The sequence below is a fragment of the Mycena indigotica genome (genome assembly GCF_014461135.1).
Source record: "Mycena indigotica strain 171206Taipei chromosome Unknown Mind.scaff0005, whole genome shotgun sequence".
Taxonomy (NCBI): Eukaryota; Fungi; Basidiomycota; class Agaricomycetes; order Agaricales; family Mycenaceae; genus Mycena; species Mycena indigotica.
Window position 1 is genome coordinate 4,626,978 of NW_023503004.1, and position 12,626 is coordinate 4,639,603.

General features: G+C 53.1%; 2 protein-coding genes across 2 annotated transcripts; one reads left to right on the top strand and one right to left on the bottom strand.

Annotated features, from left to right (window-relative positions):
• Positions 1-5,708: 5,708 nt before the first annotated feature.
• Positions 5,709-8,306, bottom strand: MIND_00643500 (uncharacterized protein; the record flags this gene model as incomplete). The annotated part of the gene is made up of 4 exons (XM_037363170.1): positions 5,709-6,162; positions 6,211-7,268; positions 7,306-7,629; positions 7,674-8,306. The coding sequence occupies 4 exons, from the start codon at positions 8,304-8,306 to the stop codon at positions 5,709-5,711; spliced, it is 2,469 nt and encodes an 822-aa protein (XP_037221091.1).
• A 1,068-nt stretch (positions 8,307-9,374) lies between these two features.
• MIND_00643600 (Na+ H+ exchanger 1) lies at positions 9,375-11,957 on the top strand (the record flags this gene model as incomplete). The annotated part of the gene is made up of 7 exons (XM_037363171.1): positions 9,375-9,389; positions 9,443-9,499; positions 9,547-9,628; positions 9,681-9,731; positions 9,778-9,923; positions 9,977-11,269; positions 11,316-11,957. The coding sequence occupies 7 exons, from the start codon at positions 9,375-9,377 to the stop codon at positions 11,955-11,957; spliced, it is 2,286 nt and encodes a 761-aa protein (XP_037221092.1).
• Between the last annotated feature and the right edge of the window lie 669 nt (positions 11,958-12,626).

Genomic DNA, 12,626 nt, shown 5'->3' on the forward strand with positions numbered 1-12,626 from the left:
GCTTTCCTCATGTAGTGACATCAGCTCATCAGAAGCTTCAGCAATATCTGAGTCCATAACCTTCTCGGCTTTCCTGGTTTCAGAAACTTCTGTTACTTTGGCTGCTTGGCGGCCTATCCCCCAAAGTGAGCGAATATGAGTTCCACCAACTCCCTCTAGAAAATTATGCATAAACCCAAGAATAAGATGTTTTACAGGATCCCAAAGTGCAAGATCAAACATAGGTGACCATCTGACACCAGTCTCTGAGGCTTGAGCTTCTCTGGCAGTAAAAGCATTAATTGCTAGGAAAGCTGCTGCTGCTGCTCGAACAGTCTCATTACTGCGGAATTCCCAGTTATCATAATCCAGACGTGCAATCTCTTTTAGAGTGATCATGCAATATGTACAAAACATATCAGCACTATGCCCCAGATAGCCTGCAACTTTGCGAATTGCACCAAGATCTGCAAGAAGAGGGATAATCAAGGACTGAACTAAGACTCCTGCAGCATTTAGGGTAGTTTTGATTTTCTTGCCAGGATTCCAAAACTCCTTCATGATATTAATCAGCGCTTGGATAACATGCCAGATTTGATGAACATCAGGTGCTTTTTTCCCTGGAATCAAGCTCCAGAAAAAGCAGTTCTCAGTTTCAAACCGCAGATGTACTGGTAAATTGAGGCAGAACAATACAACTGCACCAACTGAGTTAACTTTGCCTAATTCACCATGAATATGAATTGCTATATATATTAACTGCACTCTTACCTGATATCTTATTGGTATAAGGATTGAACCAATCAATGTACATTGACCAAACAAGGTTGTATGGTCCAAGAACATAGTTTCCTAAGCTCTTCCAAAGTGGGCTATCTTTAACATCCTTCATAACAGCAGGATATCCATTAAGCATCCTATTGGCACTGTCTGTTGCAGATTGCTGTAATGCTGTAACTATAACAGAACGAGATAGAAAAAATGATAGAAAGGAATCAAATGACTGAGAGGTGAATTGCCTAGCAGGAATATCTTTAGTACCAGAGAGAGTCTTGATAGACTTGAATAAAGGGGTGCCACAGATGGCTGATTGAGGTGATTGTCTATATGAGCATTTCCTAGGGATTTGTCCCTTTCCCTGTGGATACATAGAAAAGCATTCTAAACAACAGATTGTTCTTTCAATTTCAGGTTCAGAAGAAGATTTATATGCTGTTCGTATATCCCTAGGAATATGAATATGAGGAATCTGCAAATTTATTCCAGAGGCCTTGAGAACACTCCAGATTATTTCTAGAGTTAAGAATAAAATCAGGCCTAAGCTGTTCAGAACTTTATTTGCTGCATCACGGCTAAGTCCCATTGAGAGGTTGAGCCATAGAACCAACAGGATAGATAACTGTCCTATAGGTTGAAGTGCTAGTATTGTTTAATCAGAATATTTATACAAGCTGCTTTATTTTGCTTACCATTCTCAAAAACCTCAGGTGGAATTTCCACTGTCTCAAGTACTTGGGCCAAAGGGGGGACAGCTGAATTAGCAATTTTAGGACTTGATTGAGACTCCATGTTGCCTATTTTAGCCCTGCCAGTATGCCTGCCTTGATTTCTAGACCTTGATTGGGCTTCAGCCAGAGAATCCCTTAATTGCTGAGCTTTGGTATGCTTTGCATAGGTTTGTCTGGTCAAAAGTTGCCCATCAGGCTGGCAGCTTTCACAGAAGCAAAGCTGGGTGCTCATGGGACAGAGGCGGAAACTCAGGCTGTAGAACGGCAGAACAGGCTTTTATTGGATGATCTAATCTCCATGGTTCTATCAAATTCTCACGTCACACCGGTGTCCCGAGCCGGAGGTCCAGGGCCGAAGGGCCGTTCTTTCATTGAAAGAGATTTTCTTTGTGGCTTAAGCTGCAACGCCAAGGCAGGTGCCTGACAGATGAGCTGCAGGTGCCCGTAGCCTCCCGGAATTCCGGGAGGCAATGGAATGCCGGCGGTGTGAATAGTGCACTATATTATATATATTCTCCCATACCATAAGATTTTATTTCATTCAAATGGCTTTTGGGGCTGTGATATATTGATGTCCAAAAAGATTTGTATTATCTTCCCAATTGGGTAATTTGCCATGCCAAAGGCGTGGGAATTCTGCCAAATTACCATTTTGAAAAAGCCAAAATTCACTTTTTGTTATGACATACAAAAAATTTCATATAGAATCGGCCATGTGTCACAGTTTGGGTTGGGCCAATAGGGCTCCCCCCTCTGCAGGGCCGCTTGGGCCCAATTGGGCCCAACGTCCTACCATACTCCTCAGTCCCCCATTCTTCCAACTCCTCCCTTTTACCCCTACGGGCCCTATGCAGCGCCTATTTAATCTGCCCTGGGACCTAGTGCCCATCCGATCTTTTCCCTAATACTCTAGCATATAAAAGCTGTACCTATAGAACATAGTTGTTCGGCTAATATCATCGATTCTCCAGGCTAAAAACCCTCCTTTGTGCTCCTCAGACCCCTTCGTAGTTGGACGCCCCGACGACCTGATACGGCCCAAGCCTGACGCTGACACTATGTGACAGGTGACATACAAATTGAACAAAATCTTCCAGTATGGCTAATATGACCATTGCATTTAATAATAGAAATGGAAATCTAATGACAATGTTGATTAACATATTTAACAAACAGGACAGGGTCTGCAGACTGCCAGATATGGTTCATGTAAATATATAGGAAATACTTGCTACACCATATGTCATATCATCTTCTGTCTGAGCTGGACTTGTAATACTTATGTATCACAATTCCTGGACATTTTGAGAAAAAGGCATAGACAATCATCTCAAAGGGACGTGCGCCGCATCGAACAGCTGTGTGCACAGATGGCACGTCCGCGTCAGCCCTCCTCCAGATTAGTCTCGAAACCCGACGTTCCGGTTTTTCGCCGATCCTGCACGTGAGTTTTGGAGGTTGATGTGCAGGAATGGCGACCGGAACGTCTGGGGCAGTTCGTATCAGAAGTAACAGATCCTCACGAATTAGGAAATAGTGATGTGACATACCCCGTGAATCCAATCATCTTGTACACAAACTGCCCGACGCGTCGACCCCTCCCGTCCCACCGGCGGACAGCCCCTACGAACGCGTCCGCCAAGCGTCCTATCAACGACTCAATAAGGCTCGACGGCGTGCGAAAAAGAAACGGAAATTTGACTCACAGAAAACACGAGACGAGCTACAAGACAAGTTTACGAAGGCATTTGGCAAGCCTGCTCACGAATGGCAGCTTGATGTTGCTGAGGCCATATTCCTCCGCCTAGACACCCTCCTTATCGCTGGTACTGGGTTTGGGAAGACGATTCCTGCGATGCTGGTGTTGCTGTTGGACAAAACTCGGGTGGAGCTCATAATATCGCCGCTCAAGATTCTGCAGGCCGACCAGGTGCGTCTGCTCACTCTTTTCAAGCTGCACTCGTCTCTAATGGCTCTCAGGTCGCTCGTTTCAACAAAATTGGGATTTCGGCGATTGCTGTGAACGAGGAAACATGGAAGGAAAATCCAAGGCTCAAACAGGTGCGTGTATATAGCACTATATTTTTCTTTCGTCTAATCCATACTTCAGGAGCTATCTGAAGGCAGATACCAGGCCATTTCGCTGGCCCCGAGATGTCCCTCAAACACGAAGGCTTTCGCGAGGCCCTTCGCGCAATCGCTGACAAAGTCGGCAACCTGACTGTCGACGAAGCGCACTGTGTCAGGCAGTGGGGTCCCGACTTCCGTCCTCATTACGCGCTACTCGACTCCCTTCGGCCGCTGTTCAAACCACGCACCCCCGTTCTACTTCTGTCAGCAACGATGGCTTTGACACATATTAAAGCTGCTTTCGACAAACTCTCCATCTCCCCCGACGATGTTTTCCACCTCAACTTGGGCAACGACCGGCCCAATATCTCAACGTCTGTCCATCGAATGAAGGGTGCTCAAGACTATGCAGCCCTTGACAAATTCCTACCACTACACGCTACGAAACCAGCCGATATCCCCAAAACCATCATTTTTACCAACACACTCAAGGCTACGCAGCGAGGACATCGTTACCTCTGTAGTCGTTTCAGCTCTGGCATCAAGTCGAGCATCGAGTGCCTGCACGCATTACGCAGCACGAACGATAAACGGCGCGTCATGAATGCTTTCGCCAGTGGAGCTATCCGAGTTCTCATAGCGACTGAAGCAGCAGGCATGGTAAGTCTATTCTTAAATTCTATCCATGCTACTATTTACTCGACGCTGCCTTTAGGGTGCAGACATTCCCGATATCGAGCTTGCCATCCAGTTTGGCGCTCCACCGTCGCTTTCAGTCTTCAAACAGCGCATTGGTCGTGCGGGTCGACGGCCCGAGATCAATGCTCGTGCCGTCCTTCTCGCAGAGGCAAAGATGTTCCAGCGACAAAAGCCTCGCAAGAAGAAGAAGAAGGGTGACGAGGAAGAGGAAGAGATTGATCTCGTTGGGCGTGTTTCCAATAGCAGTGATGATGACGAGATTGAGGGCAGTGGCTCTCAAATACGACAGACGGAAGATGTTGCGGATGGAGTTGCAAATGAAACAGATGGGGACTCTGGTGTTGACGAAGCAACCAGTGGGGCAAAGGGCGAGGTTGACGATGGTTTAGAGTGGGCAAAGAAGGTTGACCCCGTTATGCGAGCGTGGATTGAGGCGGAGGAATGCGAACACGATTTCTCCGACCGCTATTATAACAACCCGTCTAATCGCCAAGGTCCGTTTCTTTTCACCATTTTTCAAATGTTTTCTGACTATCAATTAGCACCGACTGGGCTATGTTGTGATCGCTGCTCACCAGAGGCGTCAAATCCTATCCCAAGTTCTTCTGCACCACGATCAACAACGCCACCGCCAGACGATAGCGAGGCACCAAGCCAAGATCCTCTAACACCATCGAAAACTCAAAACAGCAACGGCAAACGAGCGATGCGGCCACGCGCCAAGCCAGGCATGGTGCCAGCAACACGGCGAGACGAGTTCCTCCAAACAGTCCGAAAGGCTTTGGAGAAATGGCGTCGCCGCGTTGTTTACGAGACACATTCATGTCCTTTCACCGCCGCAGTCTTACTTCCGGACAAGATTGTCACGTATATCGCGACACATGGACGAGTACAAAGCATCGACGATCTCCGAGCACTCAATCCGCGTTGGCATTTTGCAAACGAGTATGGGGAGAGTTTGTTGAAGGTGGTTCATGAGTGTGACGCTGAGTATATTGCATCGCGCGCGAGTGCCAAGAAGACGAAATTGGTGCAGCAGACCCTGGCAGCACCTGCAAGTCAGAAGTCAAAGCGACTCAAGAAGACGCAGCAGGAAATCGAGGAGGAGAACAGGTTGGCATTTGCGGCAGCGGAGCAGCGTCAAGAGAATGAAATCCTGTTCCGCTTGCGGTCACAGACTCAGCGTATGGCACTCCAACCACTGCAACTGTTTCAAACACCGGTAGGTCAATCATTTGGTTTGGGAAAGTCAACACTCATTGGGTTCAGGGTCCCACAAGTGTATTCACGCCATCGCTATCACTTTTTACACCTTCCCCGTCTCATCTTGATTCTCGACCCAATCCCACTCCACTACCTGCTCTTAATTACGCTCTCGCTCTCGCCACTGTCAATTCAAGCCCAACGACTAATGTATAGTTTCTTCATTACACTTTCCAGTACCAAATGCGATCAATTCCAAAGCTCAGCTGTCGATCTCTCAAAGTTGCGGCCGTCGAGCCACTTCTCTGTCACCTTCCCTTCCGTCCATGTCAATTGACCCTTTTCATAGTAGTCCACGGACTTGTCATTGCCTGTGATTTTACGGCCTGCCTCATATTCATGGAGCGTTGAGTCTTCAAACAACTTTTGGAGTGCAGCAACATCTTGATCCTTTCGTGGTGCGGAATGTTTTTTGCCTCGTGTATCTGTCCCGAACTCATGTTCCATGTGTTCGCAGAGAGCCCGAATGACTGGTATAGCGGGATGGAGTTTCTTCAAGTACGACCAGTTGATCTTGAAGCCCTCGGAGCGGTATGTTACCTTGATATCCTTGATGTTATGCTCTTGTGCCTGGTCGATAGGTACATGGGAGTTGCGACGACCGACAAAATTGACGACCCAGCAATTTTCGCGAATAAACTGCCTGTAAGACTTCAGCATGCACAGACAACAACCATCGCTTTGTGCTTACTTCACTTCCAGTGTCCATTCTCGCTCGAGTCCCTGGAGCAATTCCAAGACTTCAACCTGGTATTTTTTGTTCCCACCACCGATGAAGCGGAAGAGTAGTGTTGGCAAGAGTGCCTCCATCATCCCGACATCGCCATTCTTGATAGCTTCGTCGAGCACGATATACTGCAATGCATCCCGATTATACATAATCGACTGGCGGAGGCCCTCGTCGATCACTGCCTTGTCGTCATCCCATTCAAATGCGAGTTTATTGAGAGCATCCGTGGATGCTCGCTCAGCTACTATTGTTGTCGCCATCTTCTTCAGCTCTGTCGGAGACTTGCTTTGCAGCTCACGCAATGATGACACTTGTCCCGCTCGTTTCCATTCAACGAGAAGATGGGCTTCGGTGACATGGTAGATGGCCTCCTCGAGAGACTGGTGGAATGGGCCTTTGATTGAGGCTGTCTGGAGGCCACGGCGCTTCAACGTGGAGAAAGCCTTTCGCAAGCCCTCGCCTTTGGTAGTTCCGAGGTATTGCTTGAAGATTGACTGTGCGTAAGCCATCTGAAGATGAAACCAGCCAAAAACTGTCAGCATCCAGTCAAGACGATCAAATGAATTCGAATCTCCAGCTCGGAAACGCCAAAGGCCTCGAAGGCGATCGATGGTCAGTTGGTCTCCGCACCAGGCAATCAGCTTCTCTAATCCCAACTTCTTCTGCTCTTCAGGTACCTCAATTCCGAGCTGCTTCAGCCATTCCACAATGAGTTTGACATGATCGTCGTAACTTGTTTCGGTGATATTGACGCTACCAAGCAGGTACTGTGATGCAGTATGCTCTTTGCCTGCGGGAAGTGGGTCTAGCCAATCGGGAGCTTTGAGGATTTCGCTCTCGCGGTGCTGATAGGCTCCGAGGTTAAAGTCGGTGCTTTGGAGAAGGAATTGGAGTGTGTGGTAGATCATGCGAGCTTCGATAGATGCTTGATGCTTTTGAGACAATTCAAGAACGTCACCGACAGTGATTGGATTCAGCATTCCCTTTTGCTCGATGGACTTGAAAGGCGCGATTGACTTCTGGAGGAAAAGGTAAAAGGCCCTTCTTGATATACACTGTAGCGGCACATCCACTCCCGAATTCGCCCAGGTTATCGAGCCGCTGAGAAAAGACTCGGAATGCCAGCTGGATGTTATCATAAGATAGGATCCACTGGAAGACCTTCAACAGCTGAACCACCTCCTCCATCGACGCCTTCGAAATACTCTCAACCGAGTCTGTTGTCCACTTATAGGACATCAGGATTCCCATTGCATGAAATGCCTCGAATGCTTTCGCAGATAACCCTCGAAACTTGGCATAAACGGAGAGAGCTTTTTGGAAGAGGTTCCGTTTGTGTGAACGAGAGTACGATAGCATAGCAAGAATCATCACGATTGTCTACAAATCATTAAATGGATTTCGGGTAATGCATATAGACTTACTTTTGAGGGATTTTTGTGAGTATTCCGCTTCTGATCTTCTGACACTGCGAGCGTCAAAAGCGCCTTCCAGAGATGAGGGGCTTTCTCTTGAACCTCTGCTGTAAGCTTGTTGAAGTTGAGGCTTGTTAGGGCTTTGACAGTCACATCGTCTCCCTTCTTGGACGAGAAAAATGATGCTAATCCATTGAGCTCTCGGACCAACAAGTCTGACCATGCCTGCTGCACAAAATTCTCCATCACCAGCCGTGCCGGTCGGTCTTTCTGCGCCCGAGGTGGGTCCCATAGTCGAGTGAGAATATTTGGAAATGCTGGACTGTTCATAAAGTTTGTACGAGTGCCGCGAATCATGCTGTCACGACGGCAGGCTTCATTTCCCCAAAGAACTGCATCCACAAATGTTGTAAAGTCGAGCCCCAGGTCAGACAAATGAGCGAGGGCCTGCTTGACACGCTGAGGTGTGTTATCTGGTGCTGGAGGCTCCTCCGATATGGTTGGGGACTGTGAGCGGAGGGGCATAGGATCATCATCATCAGAGTCTTCCTCATCACTGGAGTCCTCATCTGCATCGTTCAGGCCAGGTATAGCATCTTCCCCGAGTAGAGAGGCCCAGTCCTCGTCGGTGAGCTCAGACATGGGTTAGATAGGGTGTTTTTCATTGCAAATAACTCTTGAGACCACTCAGGGGTCTCATCAGCCATTTGCGGTCCCATTTGATGGGTCGATAATCATAAGATAAAATTGATGTGACAGGATCTGTTATTTCTGATACGAACTGCCCCAGACGTTCTAGAGAGAATCCCTGCATCAAAATCTCCAATCAGTCACGTGTACCGGTCCGCAGGACTCTGCTCGCGCAGCGAGCGATTCTCGAAAGAACGTCTGGGTACGAGACTACCTCCAGATAAAGGTCTGCTGTCCGAACACACGTGCGCCAAGCCGCGGGCTGGTGACGTGTGCCTGACGCGATGCTTGGTCCATACCGTAACGTGATGCTGCGCAGGGGCAAGCGCCGCGCCAAGGGGCTGCGAAAATCTTGGGCTTAGCTGCCCTTTTGCTCTCTCTCTTCCTCAAACTCAGTGCAGTGCGCACGGTGGTGAGTTGGGAACGAAGTCAGGCAGACCAACCAACAAAAGAAAAGATGCAGGGTCCGCAGATGCCGTACGTCCTTCGGCCGAAACCTTGTTTCCCTGTAATTTCCCTGGAAAAGCTGTGATCCCCGTCGCCGCGTGGGGACGTCGGCAAGCAAGGTAAAACGCGTCTTACGACAAGAGCCGGCCGTCCACCGTCCACCGCCCGCGGCTCGCCGTCGTTGGCCCCCGCAGCGACGACGCAGAGTGCTGGGGTGCTGGGCCGCCAAGCCAGGTACCGTGCACACAGCGCCCAGCCGCCGAGCCGGGGCCGCTCCACATCGCTCGCACTCGGTATCAGGCATGTTATCACGAAACGCCCCCAGAAAAGTCTTAGGGAAAAGGGGGGTTATCGCGGCATTATTGGCATTGGTTGGCGCCTCGCTTCTTTTCCTCCCCCACCACCCACCCTTGGCCCCGTCTCCGCCTCCGCTGCGACGCCTCCCCCGACGACTGCGACTGCAAAAGATAGGGACGGACGAGAGAAAGAAAGACAGAGAAGCAAGCCGACTGCCCCGGCCAAGCTGCACCGCTGCGCGATTTTCGCTATTGAGAGTGAGACAGAGACAGAGACATGGCGTTCGATCCGGTGGGTCCCTCCTCCTGTCTTGGCTCCCTCCTGGCGCTCATGGCGGCCGGCAGCTGGAAATTTCGACGGTGCACATCGCGTATGCCGTCCTCGGTGGCTTCGTCGTCCTGGTGCGTGCCCCTTCTTATGACCGAGGCGAGCGCTGACGAGGCTGTAGTTCGGGATGTTCTCGCTGCTGCTGCGCGAGAAGCTGTATGTCGGGGAGGCGATATGGGCGTTCCTGTTTGGCGTCGCCATCGGTGCGCCGCCCCCTTCCCTTTCCCCCTTGTTGCTGACAAGCATCTTGCCCAGGCCCGTATGGGGCAGACGTGTTTAACCCGCGCGCGTGGGCAAACGGTAACCGTGCGTCGTCCCTTCTGTGGCTGGGTATGCGGCTGATATGCGCCAGATGCAACGACAAACCTGATCACGCTCGAGTTCACGCGCGTCGTGCTCGCCATCGGGGTGTTTGCGATCGGGGTCGAGCTGCCCAAGGCGTACATGCGGCGCCACTGGCAGAGCCTGTTTTTCTTGCTCGGGCCCGTCATGATTTGGGTGTGTCGCCACTCTCTTCTCCGCTGACCGCGTTTACCCACCCGTCCCCACAGGGCTGGTTCGTCTCGGCGGGGTTCATCTACGCGCTCACCCCCGGCCTCACCTTCCTCTCCTCCCTCGCCGTCGCCGCGTGCCTCACGCCCACCGACCCGATTCTCGCCGCCGCGATCATCGGCGGCAAGTACGCCGACAAACACGTGCCCGCACACATCCGGCACCTGCTCGCGGCGGAGAGCGGCTGCAACGACGGCGCAGCGTTTCCCTTCCTGTACATCGCACTCTACCTCCTGCTCGACCGCACGCCCCGCGAGGCCGTCAAGGACTGGTTCCTTAAGCTGTGGCTGTACCAGGTCCTCCTCGGGATACTGATCGGCGCGCTCCTCGGGTTTGGCTTTCGGTATTTGATGCGCTTCTCCGAGCGCCACGGGTTGATCGACCGCCACTCTTATGTTGCGCAATATGTCTCGCTCGCGCTGCTCACGATCGGGCTCACGACCCTGCTCGGCTCCGACGACCTCCTCAGCGCGTTTTCGTGCGGGGCGGCCTTTGCCTGGGACGGGTTCTTTAACCGCCAAACCGAGGAGTCGGTGTTCTCCAGCGTGATCGACCTGCTGTTCAACGTCGCGTGCTTTGTCTACATCGGCGCGTGGATGCCGTTCGCGCAGTTCAACGGCGGCGAGGGGACGACGCTGCAAGTGTGGCGGCTCGTGATCATCGCGATTCTCACGCTGCTCTTCCGCCGCCTGCCCGTGATGCTCGCGTGCTACCGCTGGATCCCGGACATCAAGACGTTCCGCGAGGCCGTGTTCGCGGGGCACTTCGGGCCGATGGGCGTCGGCGCGGTGTTCATCGCGACGCTTGCCTCGGAGGTCCTCGAGAAGAGCCACCAGGCGGAGCACGACCACGAGGTGGAGTTTCTGCTGAAGACGATCCAGCCGATCTGCGCGTTCATGGTGCTGTGGAGCATCGCGGTGCACGGGCTGTCGATCCCCGGGTTCTCGCTCGGCAGGAGGGTGCACAGCGTGAGCCGCACGTGGTCGCGACACACGACCGCGACGGCGACGGTGAATGGGCAGGGCGCGGGCCCCGACTGGATGACGCACGTGAGACGGGTGGAGAGCGGCGTGGTGGTCAACCGCGACCCCGCGGCGCGGCTCGACGAGGAGAAGCGGGATTTGGAGGCGGCGCTAGATAAGAGGGAGCTCGAGGAGATCACGGCTAAGAACAGTTCGGCGGAGAGCAAGAGCAGGAGCGGGGAGACGCCGCCTGACGGGGAAACGGTCCTCGCGGAGTGGCAGGAGGGACACCACCGGGTGATCGAGCGGCGTGCTGGCCCGGGCGAGGAGGTATGTCGTATTCCTCTCTACTACACGTGCCTGACAAAACTTTCAGGTGAAGGTCGAAGTCCTGCGAAATACATCATTGGACGGCTCGTCTGACGGGCCGTCCACGCGCCAGCGCCTCGTGGAAAACCTGAAATACGGGCCCAAGGCGCTCGGAGACCTCGTCGAGGAGCGCCTCCGCGAATCGCCGCTGCCCGGGTTTCTGAGCCAGCGCAAGGACACCGAAAACGGCACCGAAAACGGGAACGACGACGGCTGGGCGTCGGAGGACAGCACGAGCGGATCGTCCCGGCGGAAGAAGCCCCGCTCCGTGCGGCTCGCCCGCCCGCCGAACCGGCGCCGTGCGTCCGGCGGCGGGCGGAAGACCGTGTCGTCGCACGTGCACGTGCACCGCGCCGGCCTCGCGATCAGCACGGCCCCGCCGCCGCTGGTGCGCCCCGCAACGTCGCCCGGGCCCGCCCCCGCCGAGCCGCTCGTGTCGGAGCCGGCCTCGCCGGCCTTTGCGAAGCGCACGGGCCGGCGCTCGCGCGTGGACAGCTTGCGCGCGACGGCTAGTAATAGTGCGGTCGTCAGCAGGCGGCAGTCGCGCGAGGCGTCGCCGGCGAGGTCGGTAAGGTTCGCCGGTGCCGCACATGAGGGGGCCGGGAGCGCACCGATGTCGCCGGTGGAGCCGAGGGCGGAGGCGAGCTGACGCGCGGTTGATGAACGGGAGATGAAATAGGGACGAATTGGGATGAAGTGGGATGAACTGGATCGGGCCGATAATGAGACTGGACTGTATATAGATATCATGCTCTGTTTCTTTCTCTGAAAAGCAAGCGGGTCGGCCAAGGCAAAAAGACCCACGATCACAAAGTACTCATGTCCGTCGGCCGGGTCGAACGGCGCTGGCGGGGTGCACTTACCCTGTCAGGGAGCCCATGTATACTCGCGCTGGTCCAGGATGAATGGATCAAAATAAGAGGCGAAATGGAAACCTAGAGCTGTAAACACTTGATCTCTATCCAGCGCGATAGCATCATGATCCCATCATGCCCATTCCCTTGTTCTCTTTCCAGGCACGCGTCCTTGTTCTCGCGTTGCCAAGCGACGTTCGTGGCATTCAATGCCCTAACCTCCCTTATACTCGTCGCCACGCGCGGACCCACACGCTTGCCGTATAAAACATCGCGTACCACACGGTGACGAGCTCCATAGCTACATGGCTTCAAGTTCAATGCAGCGCCCCCCTCGCCCCTGGCCCCGCACCGGCCCACGCCCCGCCGTGCTCGACCACCCCGCCTGGCGCTACAAGCCGCGCACTGGGAGCTACTTCTCGCTTATCCGGGAACGCACGGCCATCTACCCGGCCCGGACCCCC